A 12,485-nucleotide genomic window follows, 5' to 3' on the forward strand; every position below is an offset into this window, starting at 1 on the left:
TGTGCGAGAGCCACTCTGAAATGGAGGGGATGTAGTTCAAAATTAAGAGCGGCTGCACGGCAGATTAAACTTTAACGGCCAGTTTCACTAATGAATTGTGATGCCAGGCCACTCAAGGGACCGGTCCTTCTAACTATGGTTGCACGAAAAAGTCATCTTGATCTGAGTGGGCTGTTCTTCAGATTTGAGCAGGGACTGCATTTCACAACATGAGTGAAATACTCTTTGACATGTAACAATATTTCAGACGTAGCTCGACCTGTAATAATTTCAGCAGCCTTGGCTGAAATTTTTTAACCTTAATTATTTCAGTACGTAAAGCCCAGAGTCTGAGGCAGAGCCGTGTTTCCTCAGGGTGGAGCTCAGTACATGCTGTTGAATAGTTAGGACCGGCTCGGCTAGCTAGGCACATCAGCAGCAAAACACTGTGTTACTACCTCATGCATGCTCAGTCGTCAAGACTCCAGCAGTGGCCTCTTCACGGAGCCCTGGGCCATATCATGTTGCTGATTGAGCATGCACAGAGCCTTAGAGGATATGCAGGTTGCATCTTAGTTCTTCTTGCCGAGAGGAGCAGAGGGTGTTCTGATGGAAAATTCGAAAACATCAGTAGTGCTGGAAGGCTTTTCTGAGTGAGCCTTAAGGTGTGTGTCTCTGCGTGTGCGTGTGAGTGTGTGTGTGTGTGTGTGTACGGGCACATGTACTGTATATGTGAATGTGTGCTTGCGCGCATAAAGTGTATCGTTTATGCCCATTGAGGATATTGACATCTCCAGCACAAGCCTGCCCACCAGTATAATGCACTAGTAGGTGTGCAGTATAACAATAAACCAATGATTCCGGCTGTTATTATTCTTCTCCTGTGCTCTGCTCTGTGGCTAAGGGTAATGTAACAGTGGGGTATCAATTCATAGCCTTGGCCTCAGGAAATCTCTTTGGAAAGCAGAGGGATTTTCAGCCAGTGTGCTGTAGCACACAGGCATAGAATACAAGCTCTGGGATTGTTAAAGTCAATTATGAGGCAGAATAATAATATATGTATTTTTCCTGCATTGTATTCACATCAGAAAATGACACGCATTGTAATGCATTAATAATTAATTAATTAATCTGGACCTATCATTGTTCTTACCTATACAGTTGTGCCAAATAGTACTCCGCTTTTAGAGTTTGTGTATTGTGTAGTATACCATGTAATACCATATATAACACTCATAATGTGCTCATAATGTGGTTTTACTGTGCTACCAGTGTGTTATCACGTGCACTGATACAGCAGGTTCATTTTCAATGTGTTGTCCATCTCTCCCTGTAACAGTCTGGGAGGATAAGTGCTGCACTGGGACTGGTAAACGTGTCCTGCACTCATGACATACTTTGAAACTAAAACAAAACAAATCAGTATCAGGTTTGCCCCTGATCCTGATGCTCTGCTGGTGCCGTTTGAGCGCTCATATAGTGAATTTTTAGTTTACACTAAGCTTTTTTTTTTTGCTGTTTTTTTTTTATTTTGGCTTACTTTATGGGCATTGTTTTATCGTATTTGTCTGCAACTTTTATGTTTGTGTCGATGCTGTTTTCTTGGCTGGGTCTCCCTTTAATGTCAATGGGACCATGTGGGGATATAAAGGTTAAATAATATAAAAGAAATATAAATCGTAGCGCCAAGATGTTTGTGGAGAGCTCAGCTGAAACTTGATCTCTTCATGTAAAAACACACTTAGAGCAGATCATGTCATATACAAGTGTCCTGGTATGTGTACATTCAAGACGTATACACTGTATACATCTCCTTCTTGTCAAATTTGCCTTACAATCGATGTGAAAATGAGTCATCTGTACAAGTGGAGCGCTTCCAGTTGAAAACAATATGCCAACAATTAATCATGAAAAGATAGGCTTTCCCATTTTTAGATGGAGGCTGCTCTCTTTTTCTGGTTTCCCCACAAACTGAGTGATTTGCACAGGAAATGCAATTATAGCAGCCATTGCGAAGGCCTGTGCCACTACAACCATGAGTGGCCTGTTTTTTTCCTGCAACCATTTTCTCAAGTGATTGGGGAAGCGGGACGTAAATGAATGGGGAGGCATATGAATAGTTCTCCGAGTACACGTGTCATATTTCCATGGTCGCTAAGATGAGGTATACAGCAATTTTATGAGCAATTACAGATTCAAATTTAGATTGCTTTAGTCAGAGAAATGATTCACAGTGGATAATGGGGTTTTGTTGTTGTCATTCTTGGCATTCAGGCTTGGTGCATTGGAAGTAAATTCTGTGATTTAAAGCTTAGAATTTGTTCAACAAAGCTCTGCATGTTCAAAATATTTCTTAAGGTAGCCAGACAACCCTAACCAAGAATTCATGTTGGCTCCATCAACCAATCACCATGACAACTATTGGCTGTTACTGAAGGAATGAGCCATTCAAGCCAGCCCTCTGATGGAGGGAATGACTACTCTTAAAGTAGCCCACCTTTTTCCAACCTGTAATTCTTACTGGCTAAATGGTTCCACAATAACACAGGATTTTTTTTTTTTACTTTGTCCTGTTTAAAACAGATAAGAGTGTGTTTGAGAAAAGTGTTTGAGAATTGGCAATTTTTCCAATGGACTGTGGCAGGTTTTGGCTCTGCTGTTCTGCTTTTCAAAAATGTTGGGAGATTTGTAGGATTAAATAAGCTGTGTCGATTGAGCTGAAGTGAGAAAATGTATTATTTTACCTGTGTGTACACACTATCTTTCTGGACAAACAAGGAAACAAAAGCTGTCCACACATGAATAAATACAACTAAGTGTTTTGTCAGCAGGCTAATTGTCAAAGCAGCCTTTGAGAAGGAGTGTAATTGCTATGTAATCGGAGAGCTGTCAGAAAGAACTGCTAAGCAGTCATCATCTGTACGATGATCTGCCATCTGTAGCAATGTGTGGGGAGAGAGAGACAGAGAGAGAGAGAGAGAGAGAGGGAGGGAGAGAGAGACAAACAGACAGATGGACAAACGGTGATGTGAAGCTGCTCCCATTTGCAGTGCTTCTTCAATAGATTAAAACATTGTAAGTTTAGTTACAACCCATTGATTAATGTATATTGTAAGACTATGTGAAGTGCATTGTGTACTGTATATGGAATGGTGTCTTCTTCTGTAATGCAACGATTACGAAATCCTTGAAATATTGGTTACATTCTGGTTCCCCTGCAAAGAAATAGCTTAAGAGAAAATTTGTTCTTTGATCAGATAGAAAGCCAGGGGAAGAGTGGGCAAGGGTGTGTGAGGAGTGAAGGTACTCTGCCAGGAAATATGATGGAATTCAAACAGCTTTTTTCAAAACCCCAAGCCTCTGTAAAGTGCCAACTCCCTCTGTTTGCAGAGTAAATCCCCAAAACTCACCTAGGGCAAGGTTGTTCTAATGGTCCTGAATTCCTCCAGGGTTCTGCACCCCTCCACCCCACCCCACATCCACCCCTATCACACACACACACACCACCCAGGGCTTCCCAGTATGATTATTATCCCGGTATTGTCTCCTTTTCCACTAACGAATACTGCCACTGCTCAACCTTCAACTAGACACTAGAATTGTATGAAAGTGAATGGAAGACTAATGAATGTGGAGGCTTGATGAGCATGACTTTATTGATTTGACATATATAAACATCTTATCATCTGGTCTAAATGGCACATTTTATCAGGCAATTCTTCCATTATTCATTTTTATTTTAAATCAAACATGGGATTTTGTTATTAAAGATATTATTATTTTTATTTTTTTATTTTATTTATTTATTTTATTTTGCTTGGAAGCAGTTTTACATTTGTGAAATATGAAATTTGCTGAGTGGAGCGACAAGTACATGCATTATTGGAGGTAATAGTTGATATTATTTTGTAAAAAAAAAAAAACATATACATAAGTACTATACTGGAAATTTTAATAGATAATGTGATCTGTACAAGTTCTTTAAGTAATTTATTTTGATAGAATTATCCGATTTACTTGGATAGAATTCTGATGATGCACACATATTGCAATTTCCCTATTGGTGAAGGGCAAGCCAGTCAAAGCAAATGCCCTTTCAATTCCATTAGCAGTTGCATCAGTCTCTTAATGGAGAGTAAAGTGGCACAAGACCTTTTGCAGTACTTACACAATGAATATGAAAAGGCTTTCACCAGGCTTGCCAAGCTTAGTGAGTGCAAAACGGCTTTTAATTGTGTCTCGACTCAGTGTTGGAACATTATGCGCGGCATTCAAGGGTTTTCAATGCCTTAATCAAAAAAAGATATTTTCAAAGAGTGAACATCACAGAAACCTAATAGGTCAAAACATCAGAGTATCAAGAAGGAGCATCACAAAGACGATGATCAAGAAAAATCTGCGGTAAATGTGAACTCATAGGTGATAGCTTTTGGCACTAAATCATTTCTGATACTATGAATGGACAAGCCCAGACCATTTTGAATATCATTTAGCATATCAGAGAAAACAGCATGCTTTATTATGAAACTGCAGTGTGGAGCGTTTTGCTGTATCTTACGGACGTCCTTGGGTCAATAATACAACCCACTGCTGACACATGAGATACAGCAATCACTTGTAAAGACTCTGTGTAAAGAGTCAGCTTTCAGACCACAAACCTCTGAAAACTGAGAATTAAGAACAGCTAAATGGAGATCCGCTCTAGGAGGCATTTCTGTAAAAACACCAATGCTCCATAAAGCATCATTTGATAGATATCGCAAGCGCCATTAAGAAGGGAATGAGATTGTCATTTCAGCGTTGGCATGCAGTATTAATCAAAAAGGGCCTTTAAAGCATGTTGCTGATGGAGATGATGACAAGTTGACATTGAGGAATTATGAAAAGGAGGCATCCGTCTTGATCTGATTTCAAAGCAAAGCCCCATAAACCACACAGCTGTTTCATCTGCCTTCCCAGTCACTGAGCCTGCACTTTAAAGGCCAGCCTAATTCCCTGTGTGTGTTGATGGAAGACAATGCCAAGCTGTCTTCAAGGCTCATTGTTTAACATATGCGTAGATTTTTTTATTTATTTATTTTTTGAATAGCACACAATCCAACAGAACATATGCCAGTTGGCGGATAACTGCTATCCTTACAGTATCTTTAGCATGGCTCGCCCCAGTGGGAATCAAACCCCCAACCCTGGCAGTGTTAGAGCAGTGAACTACACAGGGAACGAAACCCTGAACCCTGGCATTGGCAGTGCCGTGCTGTGCTGATTGAGCTGCACGGAAACACATTCAACTGTACAGGTTGTCCGAAAAAATCTGGCATCATAGGGGAAACTGACAACCGAACGAGCATAAAACCGCTTGTCAGAAATAGGATTCAAGCCCACGCCTCAATTTTGAGACCAGAAACCACGGCACCTTACACCACTCAGGCATCCTGACAACTGCTGTGTGCAGGGAAAGCAAGTACTGTACAAGAAAATAATACATGATGCCAGTTATCCCTATTGTTCCAGACATTTCGGACACTGTGTACGTGACCCGCCACACAGCGCAGTCCAAGTTTTCAAAATTATTTGAATTGAAAAGCCTGGTTGTATATGAAATTAAACATACCATTTATGGATTCTGATATTATAATTCTAATATTTAAGTCGTCTCTCAAGTAACTTGACTGGTTTTTGCGCTACAAAATTGTAAACAAGTTTCCATGAAAAAAAAAAATCATGAAAGCAACTGCTACCAGGTTTAATGTTGATCCCACAGAGTTAAATAATTAAGGGGATGAGGAATTCCTGTAAGTGAGGAAAATTAATGAATAATAAATCATGCCAAATCCCAGTAGAGTTAAGATTCAAATTTCAATATTTGAACGGGCATAGCTTGGTGCTCAGTAATATCTCAAAAGCTTAAATGACCGATGCCATTACTCCTTAAACTTGTATAAAGAGGTTTCTGGGTGTATATTTGTTAAACTGAGGGGTGGATCAAGGTGAGAGAGCGGCCATTTTGGATTACTGTTATGGCTGCCGCTTCTTCCTTTGGTAAACAGATATGAACATGAGAATCCAGGTCGCTTTCTCAATTATTGCACTGTGATATATTTTAAAGGCACTTTTACTGGAGTAAAGCAAAAAACCTTGCAAAATAAAGAGAGAATCACCTTGGATTTTTTTTTTATTCTTGTTTTGCCACAAAGTTTCCCCATTTTTCTACAGCATCTAGCTTGTGTATATTCTCTACACTAAAACAGTGTCCCTTCTCTATTTTAGTCTTGTATTTGAGTATTTTATACTTTTATCTTACTTTTTACTTGACCATGTACCAAAGCAAATGAAATTGATTAACTTTTATATTTCATACATCTATAACTCACCCAAACACAGAATTTCAAGTGGAAGACATTTAGAAGAGTATTATTCTGCTAGCACAGTTTTATTTATACCTAAAAAGATTTGTGTACTTTTTTCCAGGCGGTGCATAGGTTTAATTCAGCTCATGGGCTTTAATGTTCCCATAGCCCATTGTGGGATTATGCAGTCAGATTTGCTGCATGTCAAATCCCGTCCCTTTGAAGGGTTTTGGGTTTTGTGTTTTCAGCATGTTCTGTTCAGTCTGCCACCTAAAAAAAAAAAAAGTTCCTTTCATGTTAGATTTTAGGCATGCCTTTTAGCACGTCGGTTCATCGGCATCATTTGCAACATTAAGCTTAAACTTGTGTTAGTGAGAGTGTTTGGGCTTGTTGAAACTGTGCTGGCACCCCTCTCTTCAAATATATTGTAAGAATATACTGCACTGCATATATTTTTACATTTATCATATATGTTTTTTACATGTTAATGGGTAGTATGTAACTCAGTATGAGCAGTGTGTCAATTGGGGCAACATGTTTACTGAACAAGGACAATCAAGATGTCTGTCAATACGTCAATATGTGCACATGAAGATATATGGATACTGATTTGTGCAGTATCTTTCTTGCATGTTTATTTTCAATTTGTTATTGGGCGGGCATAATGTTTTCTGTGATTCACCATTTCATATGTTCATATAATAATAGGTCAGGTGTGTGTACCAGAGGACAAATGCAATATTTTTATTAGCTTCATTATAGGGGGTTGCTTATTGTTTTTCAAGTGTGTGTTGCGGTTATGACAGGTGAATTCCCCTGGGATAAATAAAGTAAATATTGGGGAACAACAAAGGATTTAGACATAAATGGATCAGTCTTTTGATTGCTTGAAATGGACTTTAAGTGTAAACTTTCATTCCACTGGTTTTTGATCTTTTTTTTCATAGGTGAAGATAATTTATTGTCTTAGTCTCAACTTTCACCTTCTAAATATAATCCCTTCTGGCTCCACCATCAGCATCACCACTTCTGTACATGTAGGCTCATTTTACCATGTTTCCATTCTGACTGTACCCTCTGCTTCATTTCCCTTTCCCCCTCATTGACATTGCACTGTAACACTAGTGTGTTTGAGTGATTACATAAAAAAATACTTAGGATAGAAAATGAAGTGGAACTCTGGTCCGCTGTGGGCTGAAGACTTGTTTTACAGTGGAATAACACCCAGAGGTGATGTAAAACAGCCAGAGTTAGTAGATAATCCACATTGCTATTAGCCTACTTAGCACTTTTCTAATAGGGCTCACAGCCTAGCCTGGGAGATGAGTGGGATGTCTTGTGTTCATTATCACTAAGTCATGGCGGCCTTATATTTTCAGATGCCAATACCACAGCTGATCTCTGATAATTCGTCTGTTAGGATTCAGGAGTTGACTTTGAACAAGGCGGTGCGAGGTGATGAGGGGATCATGCCTGATTGGGTTTGATCAGACTCTAATCACCGTCCACAAAAAAACAACAAAAAAAAAAATAGAGAGCTGTCCTTGCTTCTGATGATTTTGCACTTATGCAATTTATAGCCATGCGCTGCTGCTGTGTAATTGAAGTCAGGAATTAATTAATCTTAGGTTGGCCTTCTGCACAAGCACTGTGCACTTATGTCACTCCCAATTGTGTACCACATCATTCTTCTTTATATGTCCTCAATGCATGCATATCTATCTATCTATCTATCTATCTATCTATCTATCTATCTATCTATCTATCTATTTATCTATCTTGGTGAATGTGTGTATGCATTTACAGATGGTAGACCTCAGTGTGTGCTTTATGAAATAGACGCTCTAAAGGTTATTGCTTGATTAATCAGTAAAAACTATAAAATCCTGAAAGCAATCAGCAACGAAAATTATTTATACTACCCGCCCCTGCTAAAACTTTACTGCAGTTGTCACTGTCTCTGCAATTAACACTTATAAGAAGAATTTTTCCACTTGGTAAGCATCGTTATCACAATGTTCCTTGCACAGATCCTATCACATTGTCCCCCTGCACATGAATATGTGGGAGAGTTAATCTGCAGGAGTGCCAGTAGTCCACATGTAGCCTGAAGGTTTCTACCTTGAAGCAGCGGAAATGTATCTCTATCTCTGAATGGCATACACATGTTTCCTCCTGGCGCTGTGGAGCGGATGTGGGGCTCGTTTATCTGCATTGAAGGGCTAGCTGTGTGTATAGGAGGACACAGCAAAAAGCAAATGCACATAGACAAGGACAAATTTGCATAGCCGCTAAAAGTTCTTTTCAAAACAATGCCCGGTGTAGGGCTGGGCGATAATTCAATATTATCGTTTATCGTCTTTCAGTGGAATCATATTGTGATGATATGAAGATATTTTAATATCGTGACACTCATTTTTTCTGTCTAAATTGATGATGACAAGCAAATTTTACTTAAAAACTCTGATAAAATGAGGTATGGTAGGAATATTATTTGAATATTTCTGTTTTGTTTGACACCACACCTAACATTACCATTCGGTTCAATGAGATGAACATTAATTTGATTATTTAACGTTATTTTGTATACATGAACCATATCGTGATATATATTGATATCGAGAAAAATCCTTATGATTATCATGATATTGATTTCAACCATATCGCCCAGCCCTAGCCCGGTGTCCTTTTAAATACAGTTGTTCCGGTGTTCAGCCATAGCACAGCTCAGATCCTGATCCTCGGCCTGAAGTCATCACAAGGTTTCAGGGTCTTTGTTGTTGTTTGATTCAGCAAACTTCGGGCCCGGCAAATCATACGCCAGGCCTGACCTCTAACATGCTCTAAATTTAACTCCTTTAGGCTTTATAAAAATTCATGCTGTCAATGCAAAAATATCAATAGCTCTTAAAAGATACAACACCCACCTTCACTCTATCTTCTCCAAGCCTCCGTAAGGCAAAAAAACACGGCACCCATTTGGGGCTCAGTGGAGCAAATCAGAATTGTCAGCAGTGTGGGTTTTTACCTTTTAAACAGGGAAGATGGATAGATAATCACCACATGCCATTCTGGGGGCCAATTACACAGCTTTGTGTGAAATTGGAAAACCTGTTCTCCCAGAGCTCTAATGGATGTTCTGGTCATTAGTTATTTGAGAGTCTTCTCTGGCTGTAATCAAACGTGAAACATCGCGTTAAGCGGCCATAAAAGAACAGCTGCCTCTCTAAGTGACCTTCTGTTTAAGAGAACCCAACTGTCAGCCGTGTGGCGTTTTGCGACAATTATTATGTGTGTCGCCATAAAAATGGCTCTTATTTCCATTCTTTTTTGCAGCGGTTGCATCTCATTTTAATGTCTTGCTCTCGGTTGTATTTACTTTTCTGGGTCTGTTAGGTGGCTATATGCTTTCATATCTTGAAAGCAGATGCCTACGCTCCTCCATCTGCTGCCTTGTAACAATCCAGTGTCTTGACCGAGGGCGTAATTTTAATCAGCAAAACAAAATATAGCATTTTTCTTGTCACTGCATAGAATATTTAAACTCACATTCTTCTTCTTCTCTCTCTCTCTCTCTCTCTCTCTCTCTCTCTCTCTCTCTCTCACTTCAGGGGACCACCTATCCAGTCAGCAAGGCCCGCCCCCTCTTCCACCGGCTCCTCCCCCACATAGGCAGCATCCATCCATCACGTCCCTGAGCCGCAGCTCACTGGCCAATCAGAGAAGCCCAAGCCCGCCGCCCACAGCCGGCCTGGCGGCCGAGTTGCAGAGCACGGCGGAATGTGTCCAGCTGCAGGACAGCTGGGTCCTGGGCAGCAATGTGGCCCTGGAGAGCAGGTGAGTGACCCACAATGCACTTGGGCTCAGTAACGTGCTCAGCAATGGGGACTTTAATACCCCAGTACACATAACCTGGGAATTTCAGGTCCAGGTGGTACCAGGAAGCCATTTTCATTGACACAAAAAAGAAGGTGATGTAAAGTAACTGAATAATTGCCTTTTAACACTAGAAAGGCGACAGCTGTTTAAAATTTTAGAATTGAAATATTTCGGCTTTCAAAGTGTCCTTCCAAAACTTTTCCTAGATCCACTTTCTGCACAAACCAGAGTTGTGAAGATTTTCAAAATCATACAAGGAAATAGAAGTTATAACTGTATTTACCCCTTTCAGTTGAAGGCTTGTTTGGCTCATCTTAGACCCCCCAAATCCACCAGCCTTTTAAGGGTTAATATAGCCGGTTTTGATTTGTTATGAGAAATCAAGAAGCATTGTGTCTCCTGTACACACAATAATCTTCTCAAGCATAGCATTTTTGTATGCACCTAAAATTAGGGTGTGTTACCAAATTTGATACACGAGTGTACGGTTAAACGACGTGAATATCCAGGATCTTGCCAGTTTAAATCAGAGCGGCTATAACTTAACAAGGAACTTTGTAAGTGGATTATGTTTTATATCAAGATTTGCTGTGCAAGGTATTACTTTGTCATGAGAGCCTCTGCCAAGCATTCCTCCTGAAACATCAGTTACATCTCTCTTAATCAGTGGGTTCAAAATATCCTGGCTAATGAGGTGCGGTACATTGCGCTCTGACTCAAAAATGGCCTTGAGTAGATGATTGCATTCCAGCCTGATATTTCGCTGCCGGTGAGTACCCTTTCCAGGGCTTAGATGAATCTAAACTTTGAATTTTTGTCTGTGGCAGGATGGAGTAACAACCTCTTATGATCTGACCGAATCAATCGGGATATGTAGCGACTGTTTCCCGTTCTGGGGGAAGATGCGGTGATTGAATACTAACCGCGCGGCGACCTTGAGCTGTCTTAGCGGTATCGACAAAACAATATGTGCACACCTATCATCAGCCAAGGCATAAATCACTATCACCACGCTGGACTCTAAATCAAGTGCTTGTCAGTGGGAGAGAACAGGGGGCCGCTGCAAACCGGCGGGGCCAAAGGGAAGACCCGGTTCACCATGTAACTGCAGATGTCAGGTAAACTACCAGGTTGAGAAATGTAAACAGAAGCTCCAGAAAGCATTTATTAGGCTGCCTTCAGGAGGTTTTTGGGGCAGAATAGTCCTTATATGGGTCTGCCACAGCGTGTCTGTATCTAGGAATTCAAGCTTTGTCTACAGTTTCACTCAGTTTCATTCAAGTTGCTCTCAATAAGGCAATTCATCTAAAAAGTGTCAATTGATTGCCTAACATGTAAATGTAAATCAAAATATTATGATCTAATATTTGCTGCCTTGTATGCTTTCCGTGACTTGACCTTTTAGAAAATAAATCACACTGTCGACGTCATTAGCCAATTTTACAGTAATTAACTGTAATCAATTATGTGTTTTACCCCCATAAAATGTTGGTCCTCAATGCTTGAGTGTGCTAATTTTACTCAATACCAACAAGCTTTCAAAGCGAGTAGCTTTCAATGTTCTTTCGACTGAGTGAAGAGCTGTACTCAGTAACTGTTGTGCTTATTATTATATGGTGAGTGTGAATAAAGTCACTGATCTTAGCATCCCTTGAAAGCAGCATCAAGACACAAGGTTTGCTTTAGACTCATTTACAGCTCGAGGTTAAAAAGGATTTGTTTCTAAAAAATATGTGCATCAGTTTCTTTCTTTTTCAGTTCAGTGGGAAAAAAAAGTAGTTTGGACCCAGCTGTACTTTGTGACAGAGGATAAATATTTAATATAACAAAAACAAATGAAAAAAACACAAGACTCTTGAATAAACTGTTGAAATAAACACAAATTATGTTTCTCAGAACAATTACATCACTAATTGACTGAATTGATACGCCAATTACTGAAATCACGACAGACTTGGAATTTGGAGTCATCTTCTGAAACTAATCTAATAACAGTTCTCTAAGTGAGAAATGCAGGTTTTTCACTGAAGACAAATTCTGAAATTATTATTCCACTTCTGTTTTTATGCTAAGACCACTCTATTTAAAGGGCTCAATTAGTTGGCAGCTGAGCTCTGTTACTGCTTCGGTGCTATTCTCAAGTGCTGAGAATACATTCAGATCTTTAAAGTGTCTGGAGTGCTTTTAATAAACCCCTCAGTTTCCCCTCTTTACCACTTGGCTCCATAGAAATACTGATATTTTCAATTAGCTGTATATAAATGTTCTATTGAATTCCAT

The 12,485-nt window shown here is 39.7% G+C and overlaps 1 protein-coding gene across 11 annotated transcripts in view; it reads left to right on the plus strand.

Annotated features, from left to right (window-relative positions):
* Positions 1-12,485, plus strand: part of LOC139657431 (teneurin-3) — a 119,287-nt gene that overhangs the window by 35,613 nt on the left and 71,189 nt on the right. For 5 of the 11 annotated variants that reach the window (XM_071535334.1, XM_071535301.1, XM_071535308.1 and 2 more), the window contains 2 exons: positions 4,370-4,386; positions 9,958-10,163. In XM_071535334.1, coding sequence (XP_071391435.1) covers positions 4,370-4,386; positions 9,958-10,163 — 223 coding nt within the window. Of the gene's footprint in view, positions 1-4,369; positions 4,387-9,937; positions 10,164-12,485 lie in introns of all 11 variants that reach the window. The other 6 variants (XM_071535316.1, XM_071535293.1, XM_071535324.1 and 3 more) reach the window with 2 other exon arrangements.

The sequence above is a fragment of the Centroberyx affinis genome, unplaced genomic scaffold (assembly GCF_046629955.1).
Source record: "Centroberyx affinis isolate AG114_WGS23_722 - 3 ecotype Tasmania unplaced genomic scaffold, CSIRO-AGI_Caff_v1 ptg000175l_1, whole genome shotgun sequence".
Taxonomy (NCBI): domain Eukaryota; kingdom Metazoa; phylum Chordata; class Actinopteri; order Beryciformes; family Berycidae; genus Centroberyx; species Centroberyx affinis.